The sequence below is a fragment of the Saccharomyces paradoxus genome, chromosome IV (assembly GCF_002079055.1).
Source record: "Saccharomyces paradoxus chromosome IV, complete sequence".
Classification (NCBI taxonomy): domain Eukaryota; kingdom Fungi; phylum Ascomycota; class Saccharomycetes; order Saccharomycetales; family Saccharomycetaceae; genus Saccharomyces; species Saccharomyces paradoxus.
In genome coordinates, this window is record NC_047490.1 from 1201615 (window position 1) to 1217063 (window position 15449).

Genomic DNA, 15449 nt, shown 5'->3' on the forward strand with positions numbered 1-15449 from the left:
GCTTATATATATATATATATATCTATTTGCTCATTAGTCTAGTCCAACAATATCAAAATTAGTTGATTCATTCGCTAACTTTGTCCTTTTATTACTGGACGTCTCAGAAACCTCAGTATCAATCGGCCTTTTCTTTGAGCCATTCATCGGTTCCATATCAATGACGATCTCATTTTCATCATCGTCTAATATCACGATGCCATCCTCCCCATGACTATTCGCGGTTGTAACTGCATCTGTACCTTTTTCACCTCTTTCCTGCTCTTCATTTGTTGATGTACTATTACCAGTCTTCACTAATGGGACTTGAATGTCCGGTAATCTGCACGTATCACAAGGGAGTTCATCATCAACAGAAAGGTATAATTCAATGGATTTGCGAATCATCGTATCACCTTCTTCATCGGAAAACAGTATTATAGAACCATTTCCAAGATTAACTTCCGATAAAGTACGATCGTTCAAATCCTCGAAATCGAAATCAAGTAATAACCTTTGATTAGTTGCGTCTAGTAGCGAGATATCCTGCGGATATGTGTATTTTTCGCGTATTAAACCGACTAGATCAGATAGTTTCATTTTCTTCACGCATTCGCTGGATAACTTAATAACGCCCCTACAAACTTTGGAACAGACTGGACAATTACAATTTGGAGGGGCTAGTTTCGGATTTGATAAATAACGATTTTGGGACAGATTGCTTGCCTTTGCCGTGAAAGCCATATTCAAGTCAGTATACTTAGTGATTGGGGCATATTTCAAAAGATCTAAAACACGCAATGAAATTAATGATGACGCACCGGCAACAATAGCATTTGTTGTTGCAATAGCCGGGATAATGTTACCAGCAATTTGTTTGATGTCAAATACGGACTTCATTGGGATATTAAATATATGTGACCTTATATTCGCAGCCGTTACGACAAATTCCAAAGTGTCAACATCATCTTTATCAAACTCAATATGATTTTGCTCTTTGGCATAGCGATCCATTAATTTTTGTGTAATATTGATGAAATGATTGATTTGCTCCTGTAGTGTTCCAACAGAGTTAGAGCCAAACTTTGTTGTCTTAATAGACCCATTTATCTGAGAATCTGACAATGGTACTGGCTTCGTTCTTGTTTTCCATAAATTCCCAATGGCTAACAATTTATTTATATCTTGAATGAATAATTTATTAAGGATCTCTGGAATACGCGATACATCATTCGAGATGATAATTTTCTGTAGTTCATGCAATTCATTAGTTTCTTGTTTAATGTGCTTAATTTCTTCAGCATCATCTGTGCCCCAATCCTGGTTGTCATCATCTTCATTTACAGAGACCTCTGACGCGAATAGCTGGTTAAATAGAAAGTTTTTCGCCCAAACAATACAGTGAATTGGCTGAGAAGGGGTCGATCTGATAGTACACACGGGGAAAGTCTTCGGTGTTTCCTTCGTTGTGCATTCAAAACACTCAGATTTCCCGGGGATAATCGGTTGCATGTATCCATCAAATCCAGCTGTTCCAGATTCTATTAAGGGCAGTGATAGAAACTGTGATATCTTATTGACATACCGTCTTGCAGCCAAGTTGTCAAGAGCATTGAAAATAATGTCAAATTGCTCAAACCAATGTAACGGGAAGGTAGAAATGTCCATAACATTTCCTTGATAGGGCACTAGTTTGGAATTATTGAAATGCTGGACCGCTTTTACAGCTGTGGTAGATTTTGGTTGTTTAATATCCTTCTGCCTGAAAAGAAATTGCCTATTTAAGTTCGAAAGGTCAATAGTGTCCAAATCGACAATATGAATTTCACCAAATTCCATCAATATTATATCCTTTAACAATTCAGACCCAATCCCCCCAGCACCAACCAGGAGACATTTTGAAGACCGTAATTTTTTGTAGCTGTCTTCACCGATGATTGTTACTAAATTTGTTTCCCTGGCCATTTTATATTTTTGCTTTATGTGCCACCCAGAGGTTGCGTATCTGATGAAATATGCAATTAGTGTATTGCCCATCCAAATATCCTGATTTAACGTAAACATACTTCGCCTTTGAAAAAACTTTAATTTGAAGGAATAAGAAAAAAAATAACAAAAAAATGCGGAAGCCGGGAATCGAACCCGGGCCCCATGCTTGGGAAGCATGAATTCTAACCACTGAACCACTTTCGCTGAGGACGTTCAATATGGGTGGTTGCTAAGATGGTATGAATTCCTGGGACCAAATTCTTTGTTAGCGAGACAGACAATTACTTAAGATTAGTTACTAATTATATTTATGAGAGTGGGTGAATATTAAGATAATCGTTGGTATTTCATTGTTGACAAAGGCTATAATTTTAGGTGTACAGAATATGCAAGAAGTTCTCCTCGAGGATACTGAAATCCGTAAAAGACGTCGATAATTCTACATAATAATATTACAATATCTTCTCCCCTTTTATACGTTGTCGTTCGTTATCTTATTACATTATCAATCCTTGCATTTCAGCTTCCACTAAATTTAATTACTGTATCTCAATCCGTTAATAATTAGAGGTAAAAGGGAAAAGATTAAATGTGGATCTTCTTGTGCTTATATCCGGCTGATAGATCTTTGCTTCAAATTCAGTACTATCTGAATTTCTCGTTTAACATTTCCTTCTGCAATAGTACATTCACACTTAAACGTATACGAGGTGAGCATTATTATACGATGTAAACGTTTAGATGGTTACTATAGCAACTCATTACTATTAATTTTCACTCGTTCCAACACAATCCTATGTCATCTTCTTACACCGTATATGATAATATACCAGTAATATGAATAATAGTCAATAGATAATAGTCGATTCTTATTCCAACAAAAAAACAAGATAACGGCAGGCGAACCTTTTGGAACTTAATTACACGGGGCAAGGTTTAAAATGGCATTTCGAGACACATACTTTTCATCCTAAATATTTACTTAAAAACAAACAGACAAACTAAACACTATTCCTTTAAGACGTTGTTGCCGTCCTTATGATAGATCATTAAATAGCCGGTGAACCCTTCACCATTTGAATCACAATTTCCATTAGAGTCGACCTCACCCTCACCGTATTTGAAAGTCTTGTAATTTCTAAACCCAAAGTATTCATACACAGATCTTGCATGCTCAGCAATAGCTTCAAGGACAATGGCGCAATTTTCTTCGTCAGCCCTCCTCTTGTACTCTTCAAAAATCTTCCTCACAGAACCCCTGATGCCTTTTTCATTTAAGTTCTTACCGATACAGAAAAGATAATAGTAATTGATGCTTTTTGGAATGACTTGCTTTATACGTCTATTTAAATCGTCGATGAAGTCCTTGTTGAACTTAACATCATTACTCCTTGCCTTCGGAACGTGAGGTGGAAGACTCCACACTGCGACAGCGTCAAAATTGTTAACTTCGGAGACCTCACCGTAAGGTGAATCCAGAAAGGGCAATATAATATTGGTGATAATGGTCCCTGTGGGCACCTCCTCAGTTAAAGGAATATTTAAAATCTTTTTTGAGATAAAATGAAATGCTGGCGAGTTCTTAAAGGCAATAGCCAAGGTTTCTGCAGCTCTTCCGCGATCCGTGGTCTTGTTCAGGATACAGACCGCATGGGCCTTACCGTCGTTGTTTTCCAATGGGGTTGGTAATTTGTTCTCCAAGGACATGACGCTTGGCTACATTTCTTGAAAATTTCCTCGAGATAAAGTCTGGGTGACCACTTTTGGCATAACATCAGGTACAATAGCTGTTATATATACGCCGGCGGCATTTCCTTTTTTTCAGTTATCTCAGCCCCTGTGACTCTGATGCCGTTCACAAACGTCTGTTGTGATTTGGAGTTGAATAGCTGGATACTGATAGAAATATCACGATAAGAGAGTTATCTGTATTAGATCCATTGATTTTAATTTGCTGCTCAAGCAACTATAAAAAATCAGCCGTACTTTTCCCGTGGAATTAGCGAACGTTTCTTAGTTTATTTGCGGTATAATCAGAATTTTGAACCTATGTTCGCCTCCTCACTACTTGCATGTTCAATTAAAGTCTCGAAAGCTAGTTTTTAGGCGCCAAAATGGGGATGCGTTGGGCACAATTTATCCCCATTCACCTCCATCGCAAGTAGATCTTGTTCAGAGCTACCCTTTCTTGGATTTTAAGCGCTGCGGACAGAAAAGAAGAAAATCCGAAGCATACAATATCGATCAGCGGAAACAATAAGTAAAAAGTGAGGTTAAGTACACATTGAACCCGGGGAAGAGTGCAAGCTAGGTACCGTGCTAAGGCTCAAGAGACTAGGGTAAAAATGATGGACAAGCATAAGTATCGTGTCGAGATTCAACAGATGATGTTTGTCTCTGGTGAGATTAACGATCCGCCCGTAGAAACCACGTCGCTGATAGAAGACATAGTGAGAGGTCAGGTAATAGAAATTCTTCTGCAGTCAAACAAAACGGCGCATCTCAGGGGAAGTAGAAGCATTCTACCTGAAGACGTCATTTTTTTAATCAGACATGACAAGGCCAAAGTCAACCGTCTGAGAACCTATCTGTCATGGAAGGATTTGCGTAAGAACGCTAAGGACCAAGACGCTAGTGCCGGCGTAGCAGGTGGTACTGGAAATGCTGGAGCAGGTGGTGAAGATGATCTAAAAAAAGCAGGTGGCGGGGAGAAAGACGAAAAAGATGGTGGGAACATGATGAAAGTCAAGAAATCTCAGATTAAGTTGCCATGGGAATTGCAGTTCATGTTTAATGAACATCCCTTGGAGAATAATGACGACAACGATGATATGGATGAGGATGAACGAGAAGCTAATATAGTAACTTTGAAAAGGCTGAAAATGGCTGATGATAGAACTCGAAACATGACTAAGGAAGAATATGTGCATTGGTCCGATTGTCGACAGGCAAGTTTTACATTTAGGAAGAACAAAAGATTCAAGGACTGGTCCGGAATCTCCCAATTGACTGAGGGGAAACCTCATGATGATGTCATTGATATACTGGGGTTTTTAACTTTTGAGATTGTTTGTTCTTTGACAGAAACTGCCCTGAAAATCAAACAAAGAGAACAGGTGTTACAAACTCAAAAGGATAAATCCCAACAATCTAGCCAGGATAACACTAATTTTGAATTCGCATCGTCTACATTGCATAGGAAGAAAAGATTATTCGATGGACCTGAAAATGTTGTAAATCCGCTCAAACCAAGGCATATAGAGGAGGCCTGGAGGGTATTACAGACGATTGATATGAGGCATAGGGCTTTGACCAACTTCAAAGGTGGTAGACTTAGTTCTAAGCCAATTATCATGTAAATTTTTGTATAGTTACATCCTGTGGTGCATGGGTTCTCTTCTGGTATGATAAATGTGAGCCAAATGACTGGAAAAATACATATAAAGATTATGTAGATAGATACGCGTTATAAAGAGGACTATCTGACAGTTGGAATTTTTTTATGGTGAAATTGTAACGGGCAAAGTCAGTGATCAAAATTTGCGTGATGTTGAGACACTATGGGGCGACAAGAAATCTACCCTTAGTATTTAGCATTAACAGGTTTATGTTGAGGCCGTCATCGTTCGCCAGGCCATTTCATTACAGTTCACATCCTCTACAGAGTGGTGAGACTCCCGATAAAAGCAGCACTAATAGGAGTGGAATGCGAGCATCTGAGGACACTGTTTGGAAAAGAAATATAGAACCTCAATGGCAGAACTTGAAAAGGAAATTCAATGATTTGTATTCTAGATTTAACTTCCACCGAGATCAATTATCCTACCAGGTTAATAAAGCAAAAAAATCAATTCAGGAGGCAAATAGGAAGCTATCCGAGCAAGAGAACGAAATTAACGATTCCCGTTTAAACTATAATAAAGATGAATTGACAAGTGCGAAAATCGAAGGATTGCCCTCCGAAAGAGAACAGCATAGAAAGAAATGGTCTAGAAAGTTAGAATTTTATTTTGACTCTTTACAAGAGACGTTATTTACTGCCACACGTGCTCTAAATGATGTGACCGGTTATTCTGGAATTCAAAAACTAAAATCTAGCATCAGTCTGATGGAAAAGAAATTAGAAGCTACAAAGAAAGAGCACAAACTGTACAAGGCTCAGTACGCCAACGCCATTGATGAACGTGCTCAATCTCAAAGAGAAGTTAACGAATTATTGCAAAGGCAAAGCGCGTGGTCTTCGAGCGATTTAGAAAGATTTACCCAACTATACAAAAATGACGCCTTGAATGCTAAGCAAGAGCAAGAATTAAAAAACAAGGTTAAGGAAATTGAAAGCAAAGAAGAACAACTAAACGATGACTTATATAGAGCAATTTTGACCAGATACCATGAGGAACAAATATGGTCAGACAAAATTAGAAGAACATCCACCTGGGGTACATTCATCTTAATGGGTATGAATATATTCCTGTTTGTCGTCTTACAGTTACTTTTGGAACCTTGGAAAAGGAAAAGATTAGTAGGATCGTTTGAAGATAAAGTCAAAAGCGCTCTCAACGAGTATGCTAAGGAGCAGAATATGAAAATGGATAAATTGTTACCTGGAAGATCATCCGAAATAACAGATCAAGGTAATACGGAAAACTCAGTCGTTGAAGAGCCCATGGAACAGAAAAGTGAGAGTAAAATTAATACGATGAAGGCTGACGGGGCTGAAGTTGCAACGGTTGAGACCACCACAACAGGAATAAGATCCTTCAGAGACATTTGGGACCGGATAAAGACACTTTTTATTGCACTAAGAAGCATAAAATTTAGGAAGCTTGACGCTCCCCTGGTCGCTAACACCTTAGAGTTCTATTTATACTCAATTTCCTTAGTGAGTATGACAATCTTGATATCCGGGCTGATATGACATTGATATTGCGCAAGAATATCCTTAAAAAACACATGCATTTTTTTTTTTCATCTTTTATCCTTGTACATAATACAATCATAAATACACGGTAAATAGTAACATCTTGGTCTCATTATCTCAACAGCCTACCCAGCAAGTACTAGCAGATGTAATCTATTATAATCAAATCTTCTGTAATATTCGGCCCTTCGTAGCGCGCGATGTGCTCTTGCCATATTTTTCCTTAAAGTAAGGTGGCAAAATAGTAAATCTGCGGTAATTGGGTATAGCCAATGGATATGTGAAGCAAAAGTACTCAGATTCTCAGTTGTACACCAGGCAATTCTACCTATTCCCTCTTACTTATAAGTCAAACAAGAGGAAATTGAGCAAATTTTAAATATTTATAAAACAAAAAGACCACAACAAGAATGGAGGAACTAGGTATTGTGACACCTGCCGAAAAGGCAGTCGAAGATAAACCAACCGTCAAATCATACGCATCGTTGCTGGCTCAACTCAATGGTACAGCTAATAATAACAGTGCCCTGTTCAATGTGAATTCTGATATATATTTCAAATTGAAGAAACTGGAAAAAGAGTATGAACTGCTGACTTTGCAAGAAGACTATATTAAGGACGAACAACGCCATTTGAAACGTGAACTGAAGAGAGCTCAAGAAGAAGTCAAGAGAATCCAGTCTGTACCATTAGTTATTGGGCAATTCTTAGAACCTATTGATCAAAACACAGGTATTGTTTCTAGCACCACTGGTATGAGTTATGTCGTTAGAATACTATCAACCCTAGACCGTGAACTACTAAAACCATCTATGTCTGTAGCGTTACACCGTCATTCAAATGCTTTAGTTGACATTCTACCACCTGATTCCGACTCTAGTATATCCGTCATGGGTGAAAACGAAAAACCTGACGTCACTTACGCAGATGTTGGTGGGTTAGATATGCAAAAGCAAGAAATCAGAGAAGCCGTGGAGCTCCCATTAGTTCAGGCTGACTTATACGAGCAAATTGGTATTGACCCTCCAAGGGGTGTCCTATTATATGGTCCACCAGGTACCGGTAAGACGATGCTTGTTAAAGCGGTCGCCAATAGTACAAAAGCTGCATTCATCAGAGTCAACGGCTCCGAATTTGTTCACAAATATCTTGGTGAGGGTCCAAGAATGGTTCGTGACGTCTTTAGACTCGCCAGGGAAAATGCCCCATCTATTATATTCATAGATGAGGTAGATTCCATTGCCACAAAGCGTTTCGATGCTCAAACGGGTTCCGATCGTGAAGTACAGCGTATTTTGATTGAGCTGTTGACGCAAATGGATGGGTTTGACCAGTCTACCAACGTTAAAGTTATCATGGCCACAAACAGGGCGGACACATTGGATCCAGCCTTGCTGAGACCGGGTAGATTAGATAGAAAGATTGAGTTTCCCTCACTCCGTGATAGACGTGAACGTCGTTTAATTTTCGGTACCATTGCCAGTAAGATGTCTCTTGCTCCAGAAGCCGACCTAGACTCGCTCATTATTCGTAATGACTCTCTATCAGGTGCTGTTATTGCAGCCATCATGCAGGAAGCTGGTTTAAGGGCAGTGAGGAAAAACAGATACGTCATTTTACAAAGCGATCTGGAAGAAGCTTACGCCACTCAAGTCAAGACAGATAATACCGTCGATAAATTCGACTTCTACAAATGATTACCGTATACGATTAAATGTAGGTCTACATAAACTATTATGTACATTTCTATCTAGACATCATTAAATGAAATAAATACAGACGCCACTCTTTATCACGTTTCTTAAGGTTATTTCGCGCGCGACCGGACGCCGTTAGCCAACTTTTTCACTTTTTTTTTTCCGTAGCATTTTTTCTTCCAGCTGAGATGGTAAGATGAGTATCCATAATTACTTTATTCAATAAATTCTAACTAAAGGATTAAGTACGCAGATTTCTGGTTTATCCCAGCGTAGATTTGCTATTCAAAGTTACTTCATAAACATTCAAAATTGCGCTCGTCAACAACAAAGGAGATAGACTAGAAAAAAAATGGTACAAGAACAGGCAATTTTGAGCTGCATTGAGCAGACTATGGTTGCTGATGCAAAGGTTATCAAAGAGGCAGAGCAGCAATTATTTGAGTTTCAAAAACAAGCAGGCTTTACTTCTTTTTTGCTCAATATAGTGTCTGATGAGAATTTTGCGCTAAATGTTCGTCTTTCTTCTGCTATATATTTGAAGAATAAGATTCACAGATCATGGGATACTAAGAGAGAAGATGGTATAAAAGCCGATGAAAAGCTTTCAATCAAGGAAAGATTAATTGAGACTTTAGTTAAAAACTGTGAAAACAACCATATTAGGCCTATCCTGACTGAAACCATAAATGGGATACTTGTTGGTCAGGAGGATTGGGATTTAGCACCTGTTATCAAGAATCTATTATCGAGCGGTGATGGATCATACGTTTACCCTGGATTATTGCTGTTGTTCCAACTTTGTAAAGCTCACAGATGGGATATGGTTGGATCAAGAGATTATATAGATTCTGTGATTGAGGAACTTTTTCCTATTGTGGAAGGGATAGCTTCTAATATCGGTAGCCAAACAGATTACAGATCCAACGAAATACTGTACCTAATTTTGAAGTCATTCAAATATGCATGTTTGAACAACTTGCCTCAATACTTCAGCCAACCTGAAAGAATTATGTCATGGGTACAATTACATTTGTATTTATGTTCTAAACCATTTCCAGCCGAAGTAATGGAACTGGACCCTGCGGATAGGACCCTAGACAAGAGAGTTAAAGTGAATAAATGGGGGTTCGGTAACTTGAACAGATTCTTGCAAAGGTATAACAAAGTTACAAAGGCTATCACCAAAGAATTTATCGACTATATATTCAATACTATTGTTCCTGTAATTCTTCGAGAATTTTTTAAGGATATTGAAGCTTGGGGTAATAACACATTATGGTTGTCAGATTCTTCATTATATTTCTTAATTTCTTTCCTGGAGAAATGTGTTACAATTGATCAACTTTATCCCTTGATTGAGCCACATTTACAAATTATTTTTGAAAATGTTATCTTCCCATGTTTGTGTGCTAATGAACAATCCATCGAATTATTAGAAGATGACCAAGAGGAATATACCAGGCGTTATTTCGACATTAATAGAGAAGGCTCTACGCCAGATGCTGCTTCAGCAGATTTCATATTCTTGATTGGGTCCAAACGTCCTGAGAAACTTAACAATATTTTGCCGTTCATTAATGATATTTTTACTAGATTTGATGCCAATTCCAGCGATATAAGCATGGCATTTAAAGAAGAAGGTGCTTTGAGAACCTTGTCCAATTTGTTTTCGTTTATAGATGAACCATCCATTCTGGAGAATATTTTTGGACACTTCATCGTGCCATTGTTATCGCAGGATAAATACATGTTTTTGGTTGCAAGAAGTTTGGAAACAATAGCGCTGTACTCAGAAGAATTCAAAGATATGAACATTTTGTCACAATTATTTGAGTTAACATACACCAACTTCTTAAACAGTAATGTTTTACCGGTGCAAATTGAAGCTGCCGATGCCATCAAGTGTTTGATAGTATCTAATCCTCAAATCCACCCGGCGGTCTCTGCACATGTTCCAGGTATGATGGAAAAGTTATTGAAATTGTCCAAAATCTTTGAAATTGATATCTTATCTGAAGTCATGGAGGCACTAGTGGAGAGATTTTCAGATGAATTATCCCCTTTTGCTAAAGATTTAGCATCGAATCTAGTTGAACAATTTTTGCGTATTGCTCAAGGGTTGGTAGAGAATCCATCGGAAACCTACAGCGCAAGTGACCAAGAGCAGGAAATCCAAGCCAGCGGATTATTACAAACGATGACGACTATGGTCATGTCAATGAATAAGGTTTCATTAATCGAGTCCTTAGCTCCGGTAGTCAAATTTGTTGTACTTCATGCGCAAATCTCATTCATCACTGAAGCTGTCGACTTACTAGATGCCTTAACTATTTCATCACATCTACTTTATAACCAAATTGCACCTCCAATATGGGAATTGTTACATGATATATTGGATTCCTTTCAAACTTATGCCATGGACTATTTTGAAGCTTACAGTATTTTTTTCGAAACCATTGTCATGACTGGCTTCCCACAAGATCAAACTTACGTACAACCTTTGCTGGAAATCCTGTCTGCTAAATTAGAAAGTGAAGTTGACTACGACATCGAGCATGTCATGCAAATTCTAATGTATTTCGCACTTTCTATGAGGGACATTCCATTATTCAGTAAAGCTATCAAAGTATCCGCCAATGATGAGCTGGGATTGGACTCCAAAAGCATTGTTAAACTAGGACTGGCCAACTTATTTGCTAAACCAATCGAAACTTTACAAATCATGGAAACTGAAGGTTTTACTATAAATTTCTTCACCAACTGGTTTAATGAAAAGTTCTACAGTGTATTCACCATCAAATTACAAATTCTGGTCATTTTGACCCTTTTGAAGTTACCTGAAATCCCTAATAGTGTCAGCCCACTATTGAGTAACTTGACTAATAAACTGGTGGAATTGACGTTATCATTGCCTAAGGCAATTAGAAATCGCGATGCTGTCACTGAGGGCAAATCCTTAGAAGGCGACCTGACCCCAGAAGAGGAGGAAGAATACTTTATTGAATGTGATGATGATATGAAGGAGACAGTGTTGGACCAAATTAATGTTTTTCAAGAGGTACATGCCTTTTTCAAGAATTTGCAAAACGAAGATGCCGGTAAGTACGAAAAAATCATAAATTATCTGGATGAATCAAAGAAAGATTCATTGCAGGTAATTTTAGAGTTTGTTTCTCAACACTAAGTAGAAGAGAAACATTGTGCAATGTGATATTTTGAGAGAAGGATATTAGTTTATACTCTAATATACAAATATAAAAAGTTGTTTCTTTTTTGTTTTTTTTTTGTTTTTTTTTTCAGGATTTGCCTTCGTTTTTATTACATACATGCATGCGTTTAACATTTCCCATGTGGTTTATTCTCGTGTATAGCATTATTTTGTTTAAAACTTTCCATTTCAAGAAGAATCCTCCGATTTAACCGGATCCGATACACTATTGTGGTGCAATCTAGACCTTGACTGTCTAAATAACTCCTCTTGTTGTCGTAGCAGTTCTTCTTCCGAGAGACCTGACTTCTTGAACTTAGAATCCCTAGTTTCTTTGACTTTTTGGGAGCCCTTGAAATTCAATAATATCTCCTCTAAAAATGGTATAAACTCGTTATACTCCAACTCTTCTAGTGCTTTGATCACGTGCTCGGGTGCTATGGTTTTCTTAGCCTCGTTGTCCGCCATTTCGGAAGCCATTGAGGACAGAATCATTATGAATTCTATACCGGAGTTGATGATTATTTCTCTTGCGTCCTTGGTGAACATCAAGTCCTGGTCCAGTATTTCAGATATCATCTTTTGCACAGTCGCTAAAGTCATTCAATATTTTCTCCAGGTTAGTACAACCGCACAGTACTTGCGTCAAAGCTTGAGTTATGCAACGACAATATAACTAACATACCCTTGGGAAGCGACACATTATCGGAGTCTCCAGCCATCAATTAATTAATGAGTACAATTGTATCAGTAGGTGTCGTTATGATTTCTTCTTGCCTACCTTATACTGGTAACTCTACACGACAGAAGACGACAAGGCGAGCAGAGGGCGAAAAGCGCGGCCAAAACCGCTTCCATTTATATAGGAGGGAGAGAGCAGCGGGCTGGGCGTTTTAAGGTGGTGAAACTATTAATTGCACATCCTGCATTGCGTCAAAGATAAGAGACTCGGAGCTGGCTAAGCATGTTCGCAGTTTTTGCTGTCGAGTTACGGAATGAATAGGTTGCACTGCATAGTAAAGGCATCTCTTTCCATTAGCTGTGTTGGACTTATTGTACTGTTCCCCTTATTCTTGGTATGTCATTTAACACGGGGATGAGCTTTTTGACAAAAAAATTTTATCCAATTTTTTCATTTCTTTTTCTAATGTCTTTTCGCAGGTGAAGCGATGAGGTGAAAAAATTAATCAGTATTGAATATATGTATGTAAATAAAGATGCAGAAGGTAAATAGTTTATAATTGGCTTAGCAAGAGGGCAGAAGGGACTTTTGCATTATAATTGTTTAGTACCGATGGATTCTCCTGTTCTACAGTCCGCTTACGACCCATCAGGTCAATATTTGTGTTATGTCACTGTAGCTTTAGACAAGCAACGTGTTGGTGTACAGCCCACCCAGAGGGCCACTTCCTCCGGAGTCGATACAGTATGGAATGAGAACTTTCTGTATTTGGAGGACTCAAAATTGCAGGTTACATGCTTAAAATGGGTAACCCTAGCTTCTTCCGATACAGTGACCATTATATTAGGTATGAATAACGGTGAAATCTGGCTATATTCCGTGTTGGCTAACGAAGTCACGTATAAATTCACTACAGGAAATTCTTACGAAATCAAAGACATAGATTTGATTGGTAACCAACTGTGGTGTATCGACTCCAGCGACGCGTTCTATCAATTTGATCTTTTACAATTTAAACTGTTACAACATTTTAAAATAAACAACTGCGTTCAATTGAATAAATTAGCCATTGTTCCCGCGGGAAATTCTGCCACACAACTTTTGGTTGCATCCCATTCCATTTCTTTAATCGATATCGAAGAGAAAAAAGTCGTAATGACATTTCCAGGTCATGTATCTCCAGTGTCGACGTTGCAAATTATAACTAACGATTTTTTCATATCAGGTGCAGACAGTGATAGATTCTTGAACGTATATGATATTCATTCCGGCATGACCAAATGCGTCCTTGTGGCCGAATCAGATATCAAAGAGTTGTCCCATTCAGGTCAAGCTGATTCTATCGCAGTCACTACTGAGGATGGTAGCCTGGAAATTTTTGTTGATCCATTGGTATCGAACTCAACGAAGAAGAGAGGCAACAAGTCAAAAAAATCTAACAAGAAGATTCAAATCGCCAGTAAAGACGGCAGGAAAGTTCCGATTTATAACGCGTTTATTAATAAAGAACTTTTGAACGTATCATGGTTACAAAATGCTACAATGCCTTACTTCAAGAACTTGCAGTGGAGAGAAATTCCCAATGAATACACCGTCGAAATTTCCCTAAATTGGAGTACTAAAAATAAGTCCGCTGATCGTGACTTGCATGGTAAAGATCTGGCTTCAGCCACCAACTACGTCGAAGGTAATGCGAGAGTCACTTCTGGAGATAACTTCAAGCATGTTGATGACGCTATAAAGAGTTGGGAAAGAGAATTGACTTCTTTCGAGCAAGAGCAGGCCAAGTCCCCGCAGGCCAATGAACTACTAACAGAGACTTTCGGCGATAAGCTAGAATCAAGCACCATTGCTAGGCTTAACGGGAAAAAAACTAATTTGAAAGGTTCTAATCTCAAGACTGCCACGACAACAGGTACAGTAACAGTAATTTTGTCGCAAGCATTACAATCAAACGACCATTCACTATTGGAAACAGTGCTCAATAATCGTGACGAGAGAGTCATCAGAGATACTATATTCCGTTTGAAACCAGCGCTGGCTGTCATTCTCTTAGAAAGGTTGGCAGAGAGGATTGCCAGACAAACTCACCGTCAAGGTCCGTTAAACGTATGGGTGAAATGGTGCTTGATCATACACGGTGGCTATTTGGTTTCCATTCCAAATTTGATGTCCACTTTATCGTCGTTGCATTCCACCCTGAAAAGGCGTTCCGATTTATTACCAAGACTACTAGCACTGGATGCCAGGTTAGACTGTACTATCAATAAATTCAAGTCTTTGAATTTAGAAACAGGTGACATGTATTCATCAGAACCAGTTGTCGAAGAAGATGAAGACGACGTCGAATATAATGAAGAGCTCGATGATGCCGGTCTTATAGAGGATGGCGAAGAATCTTATGAAAGTGAAGACGAAGAAGGTGATAGTGACAGCGAAGAGGAAGAGAAGCATGCCTCATCGAAGCAAGATGGCCGCTCAGAAAGGGAGCAGACCAACCATGACGAGGAGGAAGCCGGCTATAGTGATGTTGAGATGGAATAGAGGATATCATGCATAAAAATGCATTCACGCATCAAAATACAAAAATAATCTCTAGGCACATAAATATTTATATAGAGTTCACCACATAATGTAAGAAAAGAAAAAAAGAAAATTATGAGAGTATCCCACGCAAAGAAGATATGTCAAACGAACCCCCACAATCGTCCATCCTTTTGAACTGTATTTGGCATCGTTAACAGCGAGGTCGTCTGGAAAATCAAGCACTCCATTTTTGCGTCACAATCATGGCTTGGATAACGAAGAAACGGCAGTACATATTTCTTCCGAGTCACTTCTTTCTTCACTTCTGAGAAAATTAATTAAAACAGAATTCAATTAATAACATTTCCGTTTGTTTGACTTCTTTCATTTTTCTCTCTATTTTTCGCGTTAACTGTGGAAAGAAAGAAAAAAAAATTTTTCCCC

The 15449-nt window shown here is 38.4% G+C and overlaps 8 protein-coding genes and 1 non-coding gene across 9 annotated transcripts; 5 read left to right on the plus strand and 4 right to left on the minus strand.

The window, feature by feature from the left end:
- Positions 1 to 33: 33 nt before the first annotated feature.
- On the minus strand, positions 34 to 1944 carry UBA2 (E1 ubiquitin-activating protein UBA2; the record flags this gene model as incomplete). Its single annotated transcript, XM_033909722.1, has 1 exon — positions 34 to 1944. One exon carries the CDS (start codon positions 1942 to 1944, stop codon positions 34 to 36), a length of 1911 nt encoding a protein of 636 aa, XP_033765613.1.
- A 156-nt stretch (positions 1945 to 2100) lies between these two features.
- Positions 2101 to 2172, minus strand: SPAR_Dtrna25G. The gene has a single exon. It is a non-coding gene; the product is annotated as a tRNA-Gly (tRNA).
- An 804-nt stretch (positions 2173 to 2976) lies between these two features.
- Positions 2977 to 3675, minus strand: IAT4 (Iat4p; the record flags this gene model as incomplete). Its single annotated transcript, XM_033909723.1, has 1 exon — positions 2977 to 3675. One exon carries the CDS (start codon positions 3673 to 3675, stop codon positions 2977 to 2979), a length of 699 nt encoding a protein of 232 aa, XP_033765614.1.
- Positions 3676 to 4313: 638 nt separating this feature from the next.
- Positions 4314 to 5327, plus strand: SPT3 (transcriptional regulator SPT3; the record flags this gene model as incomplete). The annotated part of the gene is made up of 1 exon (XM_033909724.1): positions 4314 to 5327. The coding sequence occupies one exon, from the start codon at positions 4314 to 4316 to the stop codon at positions 5325 to 5327; it is 1014 nt and encodes a 337-aa protein (XP_033765615.1).
- Positions 5328 to 5515: 188 nt separating this feature from the next.
- Positions 5516 to 6886, plus strand: SHE9 (She9p; the record flags this gene model as incomplete). The annotated part of the gene is made up of 1 exon (XM_033909725.1): positions 5516 to 6886. The coding sequence occupies one exon, from the start codon at positions 5516 to 5518 to the stop codon at positions 6884 to 6886; it is 1371 nt and encodes a 456-aa protein (XP_033765616.1).
- A 413-nt stretch (positions 6887 to 7299) lies between these two features.
- RPT3 (proteasome regulatory particle base subunit RPT3) lies at positions 7300 to 8586 on the plus strand (the record flags this gene model as incomplete). The annotated part of the gene is made up of 1 exon (XM_033909726.1): positions 7300 to 8586. One exon carries the CDS (start codon positions 7300 to 7302, stop codon positions 8584 to 8586), a length of 1287 nt encoding a protein of 428 aa, XP_033765617.1.
- A 352-nt stretch (positions 8587 to 8938) lies between these two features.
- On the plus strand, positions 8939 to 11773 carry SXM1 (Sxm1p; the record flags this gene model as incomplete). The annotated part of the gene is made up of 1 exon (XM_033909727.1): positions 8939 to 11773. The coding sequence occupies one exon, from the start codon at positions 8939 to 8941 to the stop codon at positions 11771 to 11773; it is 2835 nt and encodes a 944-aa protein (XP_033765618.1).
- Positions 11774 to 11986: 213 nt separating this feature from the next.
- NCB2 (negative cofactor 2 transcription regulator complex subunit NCB2) lies at positions 11987 to 12519 on the minus strand (the record flags this gene model as incomplete). Its single annotated transcript, XM_033909728.1, has 2 exons — positions 11987 to 12390; positions 12483 to 12519. 2 exons carry the CDS (start codon positions 12517 to 12519, stop codon positions 11987 to 11989), a joined length of 441 nt encoding a protein of 146 aa, XP_033765619.1.
- Positions 12520 to 13091: 572 nt separating this feature from the next.
- Positions 13092 to 15023, plus strand: UTP5 (Utp5p; the record flags this gene model as incomplete). Its single annotated transcript, XM_033909729.1, has 1 exon — positions 13092 to 15023. The coding sequence occupies one exon, from the start codon at positions 13092 to 13094 to the stop codon at positions 15021 to 15023; it is 1932 nt and encodes a 643-aa protein (XP_033765620.1).
- Between the last annotated feature and the right edge of the window lie 426 nt (positions 15024 to 15449).